This window comes from Pristis pectinata, chromosome 11 (genome assembly GCF_009764475.1).
Source record: "Pristis pectinata isolate sPriPec2 chromosome 11, sPriPec2.1.pri, whole genome shotgun sequence".
Lineage (NCBI taxonomy): Eukaryota > Metazoa > Chordata > Chondrichthyes > Rhinopristiformes > Pristidae > Pristis > Pristis pectinata.
Window position 1 is genome coordinate 78746028 of NC_067415.1, and position 13230 is coordinate 78759257.

Sequence of the window (13230 nt, forward strand, 5' to 3'; positions counted from 1 at the left end):
CCAGTTATATATTTGTACCCCTATGTCTTTTGGTATATTGACTCCTAAAACTGTATGTAAATAGTCGTGGGTACAGGGGCAACTAGAGGCAGGTCATCTTAGCCAATCTGATTTGCACCAAAGGTTAAGATGGAGTGGTAAAATTTGAATTTGCAAACAGAGTTCAGGTTTAGCTTCAATAGACTGGGACGGTCACATTCTGCTTGAGCTGAAATAATTGACCAGAAGCAAGTAGACCAATCTCTATCTGCAGATGAGCATGTGACAAATACTGTGTACTGCAGCAAACTGCCTCAAAATGGTTGAGATAATGAAATTTTTGCCAGTTTGGGCTATTGCAGTCAATGGGAGAGGGGACTCTTGCAGATTGTAAAACTCTCTGCCCAACACAGCATCAATACCCTTCAATCTGTTATCGAACAAGTGAACAGTGAGCTCAATGTTCACTCTCCTTTTGGTAACCAAGTCCTTTCCTGCTCCAGTCCGGGTCATAGAATCATATAGCACAGACTCTTTGACTCACTTAGTCCATGCCAACCTTAGAACACCCATTCACACATATCCTATTCTTTTTATTTACCTCCATGTTCCCATTAACTCCACCTCCCCTAGATTTTACCACTCACCTACACACAAGGAGCAATTCACAGTTGCCAATTAACCAACCAACCCACGCGTCTTTTGGACGTGGGAGGAAACTGGAACACCCAGAGGAAACCCATGCAATCACAGGGAGAAAGTGCAAACTCCACACAAGCAGTGCCGGAGGTTGGGTTTGAACTGGGTCGCTGGTGCTGAGAGGCAGCAGTTCTACTAACTGCACCGGTGTCAATCAAAATCCACCTCTGCCTATGACGCCCAGGTGAAGATTGGTTTTCAGTGACCATGCAGGCATTTTAACTCAAGGAATGATTTGTAATGGGGAGGTTGGGGGGGAGGGGAACGCGGCAGTTGTAGTCAATGATGATAGCTTTCCACTCAGGCAAAATCTTGACTCTGTTACTGACAGGTTATCACGCAACTTGCCCAGATGTGTGTGGATCAGAATAAGTTCCTCCCTCTGCTGTGATTTAGCTCTGGCTGGCAATTGGCACGACTTGGGGGAAATCTCCAACAGTGGCCTCCTACTTAGCGATTTTAACAGTTGGAACTATCCCAAGGCATTGAGAAGGATTGAATACATTGCGACTCTTTTCTGTTGGAAGGATAAGATTGACAGGTGACCTGATAGAGGTCTCCAATATTATGAAGGGGTTTGATAAAGTCATTGACAATACGGTTACAATTTTAGAAAGAACACAACTGACATCATGAATACAAGATAGGTAGTAAGATTGGAATGCAGGAGAAATCTCTGTGTTCAGAAACTGATGGGAATTAGAAACAAAAGACTTTCATTAACATAATGCCCTACACACCCATTTCAGAAAAGTCCAAAGCCTTATAATCGCCAGTCAAGCACTTTGTCACTGCTGAAATGTGGCCACAAACAGCTGAGATAATTATCAGATGGTCCCTTTCAGTAACGTTGATTGAAGGATAAATATTGGCCAAGTCACAAGAGACAGGTCCATTGCTCTTCCGCAAAGTAGTGACATGGAAGCTTTCACATCCATCTGAGGGCAGACCTTGGCTTAATGTTTTCTCTGGAAGATGGCACCTCGAGTTTGAAACAGTGCAGGCATACCGCAATGGTGTGCCAGCTGAGATTTTTCCACTCAGGTTTCTGGGATGGACCTCAAACCTAAAACCCTCAGTGCTTCAAGTGAGCCCCAGATGACAACAAATGCAAAATTCATTACCATGCAGCAGGTGAGATAATAGTAGAGAATCTTATTTTCTTAGAACATAGGAGGCCATTTGGCCTATCAAATCTATGCTAGCTCTCCCCTCTAGCCTATTCTCTCTCACCTGCCCTTTTACACCCTCCAAATCCTTCCAGTAGTCACCCACACTGGAGGCAATTTACAGTGGCCAATTTACCTAATAGCCCACACATCTTTGGGACCAGGGAGAAAACCGGAGTGAAGAGGCAAACACTTTGGGTCACAGGGAGAATGTGCAAAGTCTCCACCGACAGCACCAGAGGTCAGGATTGAACCGGTGTCACAAGAGCTGTGAGGCAGCAGCTCTACTTGCTGTGCCGTATGATCATGGAGAAACAAGGTATGAACGTAAGGGAGAAAGGATAATGTTGATGGAATAAGACGCAGCAAATAGAATGGGTAGAGGTCCACTACCAACATGAAGACAACCCTGGTGGCATAGTTGTAGTGCTGCTGCCTCACAGCACCAGTGACCCTGGTCCTGTCCTCTGGATCCACCAGTGTGGAGTTTGAATGCTCTGAAAATAGGTTTGCCCCAGGTGCTCCCAAACATCTGCTGATTGGTAGGTTAATTGTAAACTGCCCCTAGCGGAGACTCATGGAGAACTTAATGAGCACGTGAGAGAGAATAAGTCACAGGAAAAGCAAGTGGGGAATGTGATTGTTCTGACAGCTGGCATAGACCTGATGGGCCAGATGGCCTCCTATGTTGTAAGGAAACTTGAACCGATTTAGCCAAATGGCGTTCTTGTGTACTAAACATACAAAAGCAACTATTCCTGGTTAGGAAGTTCACAAGTGGCAGTTTTACAGGCCCCAGCAGTTAAAACCTGCCAAGCTTCCCTACAACTCATTTTGCCACATCCCTGCTGGATCAGAGAAATGGAGAAATCGAGCCATTCTGATCAGCAATGATGAGAACATCTCAAACTCCTCGACCACCCGTACTAAAACTTTCATGGGGACGTGAGAATTGTATAAACTTTTCTTTTGGTTAAAATTGAATCTGTCAGCAAGTCCCTCATCTTTAATAGTTTCCAAGCACCACCTGTACTTGCGAAAAAAAAGTACTAACAGTTCAAACACATTTCTCATGAATCATGTAGACACCCCCTAGTGCTATTTTCAGTGCTTCCACTCCTTCCTCAGTATTAATATTCCAGCATTGCTAGATATTAAATCCTGTTTAAGTAATACATGAAGACACAGTAAAAAAAAAGCTGCTTTCTACTGCAAGTTGAACCAGGGTTTCTCATTTGTTCTTAATACAGTTTCTTCACTTCTTCTACCAGCACTCTATAGCTCCCAAACTCAACACAATAAAATTATTAGAAACATAAATATGATGGGCTCACACAACCACAACTTTAAAGATTTCTTCTTATTGTAATTATATTGGATTTCACTAGCAAGTGACATGGTTCATATGAAAACAAAGTGAAATGCTGCCTCAACAATTATAAACCAGTTTAACTGGACCATAGCAAAACATTTCCACTACTATTTTTGAATTTCCTACGTTGCAATTGTATGTATTAGTTCTACACTTGCACATCATGGCAAACAAATCAAAATAGTATGCTTAGACTTGTCAATCTTCTCTACTTTAAACACAAATAACAATTCTTTTAAAAATAGTTCTTACCAGTGTGAGTTCTCAGGTGTGCTTTTAAGTGTGAACTTTTGGTGTACACTTTAGAGCAACCTTAAAACAAAACAGAGTCAGATGGTTAAATGCATGTTTGATCTAAAAACAGGATAGCACATTTTAAAATGCTAGTGGATCATAATTTTATAAACAACATGTCATCTTTTAACATGTAGTATTAAGTGTTCATCAACAGTGTTACACAAACACCTTAATTCAATACAGTTTAAATACCTGCACAGATTCAGGTGTTGCACTTTATTCTTTAACAGGCTAAATATCACACCAGGGCCAGCTACAGAGTAAGACATTGCAGAGTATTATGACAAACTCTAACACATAACCAAGTGGGAGAGGAAGAAGTTACTTATGCATTTATTTTCCAAGGCAGAGTGCAAAGGACAAAAGAACCGACTTTCTTTTAAATAGAAATCCAAAAAGAACAGCAGATCTGGTTTTGACAAAAGGTCTCTGATCTGAAACCTTCACTCCGATTTTTCTTTCCACAGATAGTGCCTGACCCATTTCCAGCATTTTCTTTATTTAATTCTGCACTTAAATAGCCCATTCTAGACTTCCAGTACTGATTACAGTGGGGAAATCCAGCCCCCATTTATATAGGAAATCCCAAAGCTCTTTAGAGCTAGTAAAAATACGTTTCAAGTGTAGTCACTCTCATCAGGTACAATGTCCCTAACACCACTGGAATAATGGTCATATGACCTAGATTAACCGCATTGGTTGAGGGATACATGTTGATATCCTATGTTCTTCTTCATAGATTTCCATTGGGCAGTTGGCTCTGAGGGGGTAGTTTTGGGGTGTTGTCCACCATTTAATGAGAACTGAAAGATGCCAGCTCCACCAGTGTGGTCCCCTTTCAGTACGATAATTACATTCACAACCCTCATTATCAGGAGGCAAGTATGTGACCACTGAGCTGACAGCTAAAACCATGGGTAGGCTAAATTAAATTTTGTTTCTCCAGGTGAACTGTAGGCTAAGAAGTGCTTCAATGAGACCCAAGGACCTGCAGACGTAACATACCATTGTGCATGAGGTTGAGTGCCATAGAGCAGGATTGATGCATAAAACTGCAAACAGAGGCCTTTACTCAGCAATGAAGAGCAAGCAGAGGAAAAGAGAAAGTACAGGTGCGCAGTGGAAAGCCTGGAAAGTGTGGGGAAGAGGGAAGGTCATGGGGCTGAGCTACGGGCAGTACGGAAGGAAGCAAGGCAGCAGAAAGTTGGGTGCTAACAAGAAGCAAAATCCTTAGAGGAGCTTTCAGCAAGAAAGTTGATGCCTCAAACTCCCAGTCACAAACCAGGCTCAATCTGGTCCCCATTAACTCACGGTAAAGCTGGCCTCAACTCTGGTTTTGCCGTGCTTTGGTGCAATTCATCCATGCATCCACTCATCTTGATGAACAAGTGAACTTTGCGTGACTCATGTCAGAACAGGACTCACAGTGGTTGATATCAGGAGCCTCATTTGCTAGGTCTCTCACACACACACACACACACACACACACACACACACACACACACACACACACACACACAATTGTGCAACACCTCCCATAGCATTTTGTATCAAGTTCCTTCAGGTAGTGCATAAAATTGCTGCACTGCACAACGTGATGCCTTGCCCACAACCTGCAAAGGTTTTCAATCCAGAAAAGGTTTCCATTCCACATAAGTTAAAAAATATGGTATTCAAATATTTTCAAATATGGTAATTTTGACACAAATAGCTTTGGTTAATAGTTATGAGGAAATTCATTTATAATCAACATAGGTAGGTCCACTTTTGATTATTATAACTGAACAGTAATTTTACTCAAGATGCAAACAGACTACCTTAGATTTCACTAACAAGCCTTTCAATAATGACATCCATCTTGCTGGTGGTATCCAATATTTGTACCTAATTTTGTTTTACCTGCTTCAACTGCAGACAAATGGGGAACAGGATAAGAATTACTGAAAGTGGATCTTAGAGCTCTTACTGCATTTGGTTCAGGGGGTTTTAGGTCTGATAAAGAAGCAATTCTGAACTTCAATCCAACAATACTCATCCTCAATTTGTAAACTCAACATTCAAAATGACGTTGGTGGGCTTGTGCCACAAATTGAACACCAACACTGCATCTCAGATTATAACCTACCAGTGAGGGAACAAATTTCCTGGTTAAAAGAACCAGATTGCTATATTGCTAAGTATAACTAAACTGATTATAATGAAACATTCACAAAAATACGTGCAAGTTACTAGTAATCCAGAGACCTGGACCAGCAATGCAGAGATCAGAGATCAAATTCCACTATGACTGCTGTGGAATTTAAACTTAATGATCTGGAATTTTAAAAAAATAGTTGTTGATGATACAAAACTATGGGACTGTCAGAACAAGCTATCTGGTTCACTAATCTCCTTCAGAGATCCATTCTAAACCCACCAATAAAAATCTTTGTGCCCTCTGAAATGGTCAAGCAAACCATAATTAAATGCTGGCCTTGTCAGCAGATCATGAAAAATGAATACGTAAATGTAAAGTGGTGCATGTAGTTGGAATCCAGTGACTAAAAGTAAGTTGTCATTTCACTGCAGTACTGCGGGAAGGCAACACTTGTTGAAGGTGCATCTTTCAGATGAGATACTTTCCCAGGGTTTAGCTTTTGCAATATATCTTATCGCACTATCTCAAAACAGAACAGTAAACTTATTCCAATACTCATCTTTCAATCAACATGACCAAAACTGATCATCTGATGATAAGAACTGTTATATGCAAGCTCCCACAATTTCTACATCGCAACAGTAATTATACTTCACTACCTTGGGATGGTCTGAATCATACATTCTTTAAATAATCACCAAAATTGATGTCCTTAAACTGGTATTTATGGGTCTGCTTGTTTGGACGAGTAAGGAAAATGGGCCAAAGCCATTATTTTCTTCAAGCTGCCAGAGAATTAATAGAGTCGATTGCTGCAGGTGGAAATTTCATTACGTAAATTGGCTGCAGTTTCAAAAACTGGTGAAGTTAAACATGATTTATTGTAATCATGATAATTGCTTGACATGTGCATTGTGATAAGATTCAACATCGAACGGTACAGTACAGGCCCTTCGGCCTGCAATGTTGTGCCGATCTATAAAAACACCTACTCCTTGATCAATCTAACCCCTCCCTCCTACACAGCCCACAACCCTCCATTTTTCTTATATCCATGTGCCTATCTAAGAGTCTTTTAAATGTACCTGCTGTATCAGCCTCCAGCACCACCCCCGGCAGTGCGTTCCAGGCATCCACCACTCTGTGTGTAAAAAAGCCTACCTCTTACATCTCCCCTAAACTTTCCTCCTCTGACCTTAAACAGATATCCTCCGGTATTGGCCATTGCCGCCCTGGGAAAAAGGTGCTGGCTGTCCACTCTTTCTCTGCCCCTCATAATCTTACACACCTCTACCAAGTCGCCTCTCATCCTGTGTCACTCCAAAGAGAAAAGCCCTAGCTCGCTCAACCTTTCCTCGTAAGAAAAAACTTCAACATTCTTCTAACCATCCTGACTTGGAACTGCATTACTGTTCTTTATTTTTATGTCTATGTCTTGCATTATACTGCTGCTAAAAATTTCATGATATGTCAGTGATAATAAACCTGATGCTGATTCTTAAATATAGTCAGTCAGTGTGCAAAACAACATAAGTGTACATCAGAAGGGGTGCAGTGGCTCAATAGGTGTAAAGCACAACACCAGTTTCAGTCTTGTATTGAGCTGCTGATTGCAGACAGGGAGACAATGAGTACCTATCTATCCTCAGCACTGCTAGGTTAACGGGAGAAAAGGAGATCATAATATTAGCTGCATGAAGCTTTTAAAACTGCCATAAAGACTCGCCCATGTTCTTCAGATTTATTTGATCTGTGATCTTGATCATCTCTCACGTCAAATATTAAATAAAAACCATTTGCCTGAAGAATCAGATTTCGATCTCAAGTGGCAGCAATCTGCTGAAACTTACCACAATGCATGGTCAAGTCATTGTTTGGATTACAATCAAATCACTAAATTAACTCGTTTTTGAAGCTACAATCAAATGTAATAAAACCTCCACCTGAAGGAATCAAGTGGTGTGGCTATTGGAGCTGATTGCTCACAGCTCCGGAGACCCAGGTTTAAGGTTGATTTCTGCTGCTGCTGAGTTGGTAGATTCTCCCCCCCTTGGTTTCCTTTGTGTGCTCACTATTTCCTCCCACATCCCGACCACCTGCATGATGGTACGTTAATTGGCTGCTGTAAATCGCCTCCAGTATGTAACTGAGTGGTAGAATCTGGAGGGATTTGATGGGAATGTGGGGAGAATGAAACGGGATTAGTGTAAATGGGTGCTTGATAGTCAGTGAAGAGGGCGAAAAGGCCTGTTCCTGTGCTGTATGACTTTGACTGCAAAGGTTCTACTACACCGAGCTTGAGAGGAAAATAGATTTAGTCTGCTTTACTTGAATAGCCAGACAAGCCAGCCACACAAGTGAAATAAACTATAACGGACTGTAATCCTGAGGGGACTTATTATTACAAAATAATCAGGCTAAGTACCATCTACGGAGGTTCGCTACTAGTTCCTATATTAATGAAGAGGACATTGTCCCTTGCCACCATCCCTCTTCTGTGAAGAACCACCAAAACTAACTTGAGGCTTTGCCATCTAAAATGAAGTCCAAGCTACTTATATCCAGTTTTCCACAACAACTCTCTCACATTCATCACCAAGGACCTTCCACTTACTTTCTAAGTGATGCCTCAACAACTCTCAAGAAGCTGATGATTGGCACACCATCACTCTAAATGTTCATTCGCTCCACAGCAGGTGCTAAGTGGATGCAGTGTCTACCACCTTCAAAAATGCACCCAGGTGCTCATCTGGACTACTCCAACAGCACCTACCAAAACTTCTACCACCAAGATGGGCAAGGGGTAGCAGGCACTCAGGAACACCACCTGCTGGCTTCCCTCCAAGTCACATAGCATCCTGACTTGGAAATGCAAACTGTTCTGAAATGCTGGAACTCTTTACGCAACAACACTGTGGGAGAACCTTCACAACAAGGAAGGTAGGGCTTCAAGGTGGTGACTATCTATAATTTTAAGGGTAATTATTGATGAGCAATACATGCTGGCCTTGACAGCCAAGTTAATATCCTGCAAAAACATATGAAGGTAAAAAAATTCCTGAATATTTCAATCGATTTAAATCAGATAAATTCTGGAGGAATCTTACCAAAGGAAGTGTTTGCTTTAAGACAGAGAGGTGACCCAATAGGAGTCTTCATCAATGAGTCCGAGACAGAGTGGATGACTCCGCTGGGATGGTGGGTGAAGGAATCAGAAGGTTGTAAATATAATCATGCTGGGGTTTCCAGGAGAGGGCAGATCCTTCACCCCAACAGTAATAGGAATTAAAGTACAGGCACTGTTCAAGGCAGAGACAAACACAAATTGATGTCTTGCTTCTTCCTTCATCCTCTCTGGATAGAAATCTTGAAAGATTCCAAGAGGAAAACCGGCTTTAACAACTCTGGGCTGTTTGTCTCTGCCTTCTTAGCTTACCTGACAGCAGAACATTTACTCATTCACTTTCTATCTCCTGCCACCAAGGTGACACCTCCAAGCACTAAGAAAATCAAATATCTCTTTACCAGATATTTATTTATTTATTAGTCACATATACATCGAAACACAGAGTGAAATGCATCTTTTTGCGTTACTGAGAATGTGCAGGGGGCAGCCCGTAAGTGTCACCACTCTTCCGCACCAACATAGTGTGCCCACAGCTCCTAACCCGTAAGTCTTTTGGAATGTGGGAGGAAACCAGAGCACCCGGAGGAAATCCACACAGACACGGGGAGAACGTACAAACTCCTTACAGACAGCGGGGGGAATTGAACCCGGGTCGCTGGCACTGTAAAGCGTTACACTAACCACTACACTACCTACCAGAAACACATCATCAAAACATTTGTGACAACATTGCCAATTGGAAAAAGTAATGCAGGCTGTACCAACAACCACAGCAAATTCCATCAAATCCCACCCAATGTAGAGTCAAAGACATAGAGCCACCAAGTTCACACGGACCTTAAACATCCCGTCACACTACAGGCAGTTCCCAGGGAACAACAGGGTTCTGTTCCTGAGAATGGTTCAGAACCTGAACTGTTTGTAAGTCGGAAATGAACAGAAACAGTGTGTGGGAGAGGGTCACAGAACCATGACGGGAGAGTGAGCAGGCACGGGAACAGCGGCCGCCAGCCGGCCTCACTGACTCGGTGAGTGAGTCTGCTTGGTGCTCCCGGCTCTGCTCAGCTCGACTCAGCCCCCAGTTGTTGCACCTTGGGATGGGGAGAGAAGGCACGTGGAACTGCCCTGTTCCGTTCCCACACGGCAGAAGATGTCTGCAGCCCCATAGTTGCCAGCAAATCTGTCCTGCCAGTCTCCCAAACGCACTTTCATATACACGGGGTGTCCGTAAATGCTGCGCTGGTAACCTGGGGAGGACCTGTAATCCTACATTAATCCTGTTTTGTTCTTTCCCACCCAACCCTCCCAGTTCCCATCAACTTCCCCCGGATTCCACCACTCAGCTCCACAGCAGGGTCAATCTAGAGTGGCTAAATAGAACATATAACAGTACAGCGCAGAACAGGCCCTTCGGCCCACAATGAAGTGCTGACATAGCTAATCCCTCCTCCCTACAGGATGCCCATACTCCTCTCATTCATGTGCTTATCCAAGCCCCTCTTAAATGCCCCCAATGAATATGCCTCCACCACCTTATCAGGCAATGCACTCCAGGCATCCACCACTCTCTCAGTAAAAAACGTACCCCTCACGTCTGTTCTGAACCTACCCCCTCTCACCTTAAATGCATGCCCTCTGGTATTGGATCGCTCAATAATGGGAAAAAGATAACCTACCAACCTGCATGGCTTCGGGACTGGGAGGAATACAGAGCAGCCAGAGGAAACCCAAGTGATCTCAGGAAGAATGGGTAAACTATACACAGGAGGGCCAGATTGAACCTGGGATGCTCGTACAGTGAGGCAGCATCTCTACAAGCTACACTACTGTGCTGTCCCTAAAGTCAGAAACTGGGAAGATAGATAAGCAATTAAAAATCGTGAGGACTGGGTAATGCCCTCATTTACGTATCAGCATGAATTGTACAGCGTGCAAAGTACCTAACTTTGGAAATAAGCTGGGCTGGTGCATGGACTGCTGTTTGAAGTTTCTAAATAGCACCATTTTCATCAGTAATGTAGACCCAAGGGACTCTTCAGTATGATAAAATGGCTGCATTTTTTTTTAACAAGGCCAGTCCCAGGAAGTTTTGAAACCAGGCAACTGAAGGACACACAGACCAGGCTTGAAGAGAAAGATTTTCTCAATGGTAGTGAAAGACGTCGAGTTTAAATAGTTTTTGAAGGAAATGAAGAGACTAATGCATTATGGCTGGAAAAAAGCAAATCAGTGTCTGATGTTAGGTTGGTATACTGCTAAGCTGCTGTATTGAGTTTATTAATGCAAATTCATGCAAACTGCAGTTAAGTCAATACGTACATATACTGTACATCTCACCAACGTGCAACACATAAACTGTTTAGAAAAGGATTCTAATGTTCTGACACCATCCTAGATCCCAAGGGTTCCAATTCACTCATATTACCCTTACTTTCAAATTATTTTAATGACCAAGTAGACCTTTGAGGAAAATTCATTAGTCCGACTTATTAAAATACTGCTTTTTTAGAAGCTGATATTATTTAGTAAAGCATCAAACAGATTGCAATAATTTCTTCTGTTCTGGTTATTAAATTTTAACTTAAAATTACTTTCGTAAATAAAAGGCCAATATTATTGGCCAGGTTCCCAGAGAAGCAGGTACATAGAACGGAGCAGAATTATGGATTAATTAAGATTGTCAATAACAAATCCAAAAGGGAATTCAGAAGAAGCTTCTTCACAAAGAGAGTAAATAGAATTTGGCTCTTGGCACCATAAGGAATAGAGTCATAGAGTAATACGGCATGGAAACAGGCCCTTCGGCCCAAATCGTCCATATTGACCATGGTGCCCACCAAGCTGGTCCCATTTGCCCGTGTTTGGCCCATATTCTTCTAAACCCCTCCTATCCATGTACCTGTCCAAATGTCTTTTAAGTGTTGTTATTGTACCTGCCTCAACCACTTTCTCTGGCAGCTCATTACATATACGCACTATCCTCTGCATGAAGAAGTTGCCCCTTAGGTTCCTCTCACCTTAAAACTATGCCCTCTAGTTCTCCTTCCCTGGAAAAAGACTAGTTGAAATTAATAGTACATTTTTGTTTAATAATAACTTACTCGTTCTCAGGATGTAGACACAGTTAGAAAGGGTTGTTGTAGGTTCCTATTTGCCCACCAAACTGTGCTTTGTTCAATCATTTCAGAAGATGGTTGGGGGTCAACCACAGTGCTAGATCAGGAGTCACAAAGAGGCTAAAGTGACTCAGGTGGCAGATTTTCTCTCCCACAGGATATCCGTGAATGGGGTGGGTTTTTAAATGACAAACCAACAGTTTCATGGTTACCACAACTAGCTTTTTAATCCAGATTTATTTAATAACACAAATTGAAACACCTCACAGTGGTGAGACTCAAAGGAAATATACATTTGAGGCAAATTCAGACAAATAAAGGAGGGGGTAGAACTGGCATGCCGATAGAGTGCAATGAAGTTGAATAGAAGGAAATAAAGACAGAAAAATGTAATTCTCATAATTATGTCTCACAAGTCATCCGTTTTTGACACAGTGAACATACCTGGAAAGTCACAGTGATGAATCCTTCTCTTCTCGAGCTCCGGATTATTTCTCCGGTTGAATTTAACTGGCGAGACGTTCTGTTGCGTGACTTGCAAGTTGGCTGGGAGGCCGTGGGTTGGAGTGGATGACCCCAACTTGCAGGCAATGGAAGCGGCGTACGACGGAGGTGGCGTCATGGTTTGCAACAGTTCTGGTTGCCTGTCGGGGCTCCCGGGCTCGGAATTTGGAGGTGATGGGGGCAGGTACGTGGGCTGCTGTTGGAAGAACTGAGTTGCCATGGCAAAGCTACCGGCCGAGATAGAATGGAAGTGTTTCACTACCGTCTGAGGATGCCCAGTGGCAAGGGTGTTCATGCCAGTCATGCCGGATGCTACTGAAGCATTGGTAAGGTTGCCCATACATGGTGCGTTACTTTGTGTATGAGGAGCATTGCCTGGGATGCTCACCAAGTCTGGGGAACTCAGTAGCTGATACAGCTGACCTTGTTGAGGGGACGCAGGCAACTGCATTTCAGGAGTGGGCAGTTCCTGCTTAATGAACGCAGCGTTGACATCTGTAGGCTGTGTGGTGTTAAACACGCTGGTGAACTCGGGCAGGGACTGGGTCGTAAGTGTCCTGCCTGCTTGGGTAAAAGCATTAACATCTTCCGAATGGGACTGTGCCATGGATGGCCTTTGTGGTTTATAAAGACCAGTGCGCAGGTAAGTGACGTCGGGCAGGATCACGTTGATATTGACACTGTACGGCGACGGCTTTTCGTCCTGGAAGAACTCATCCACCACTGAGGCACTGTCCCGTCTGTACTTCTTCAACTCGGGCACAGGCAGCGGCTGGGGTGACAGATACTTCTCCATCTCACACCGTGTCTGTACGAAAAAGTAAACGGCA

General features: G+C 43.0%; 1 protein-coding gene across 2 annotated transcripts in view; it reads right to left on the reverse strand.

Moving 5' to 3' along the window:
* Positions 1–13230, reverse strand: part of LOC127576251 (Krueppel-like factor 5) — a 52046-nt gene that overhangs the window by 25483 nt on the left and 13333 nt on the right. For both annotated transcript variants that reach the window (XM_052026715.1, XM_052026716.1), the window contains exons 2-3: positions 12341–13208; positions 3472–3531 (exon numbers count right to left, since the gene is read on the reverse strand). In XM_052026715.1, coding sequence (XP_051882675.1) covers positions 3472–3531; positions 12341–13208 — 928 coding nt within the window. The remainder of the gene's footprint in view (positions 1–3471; positions 3532–12340; positions 13209–13230) is intronic.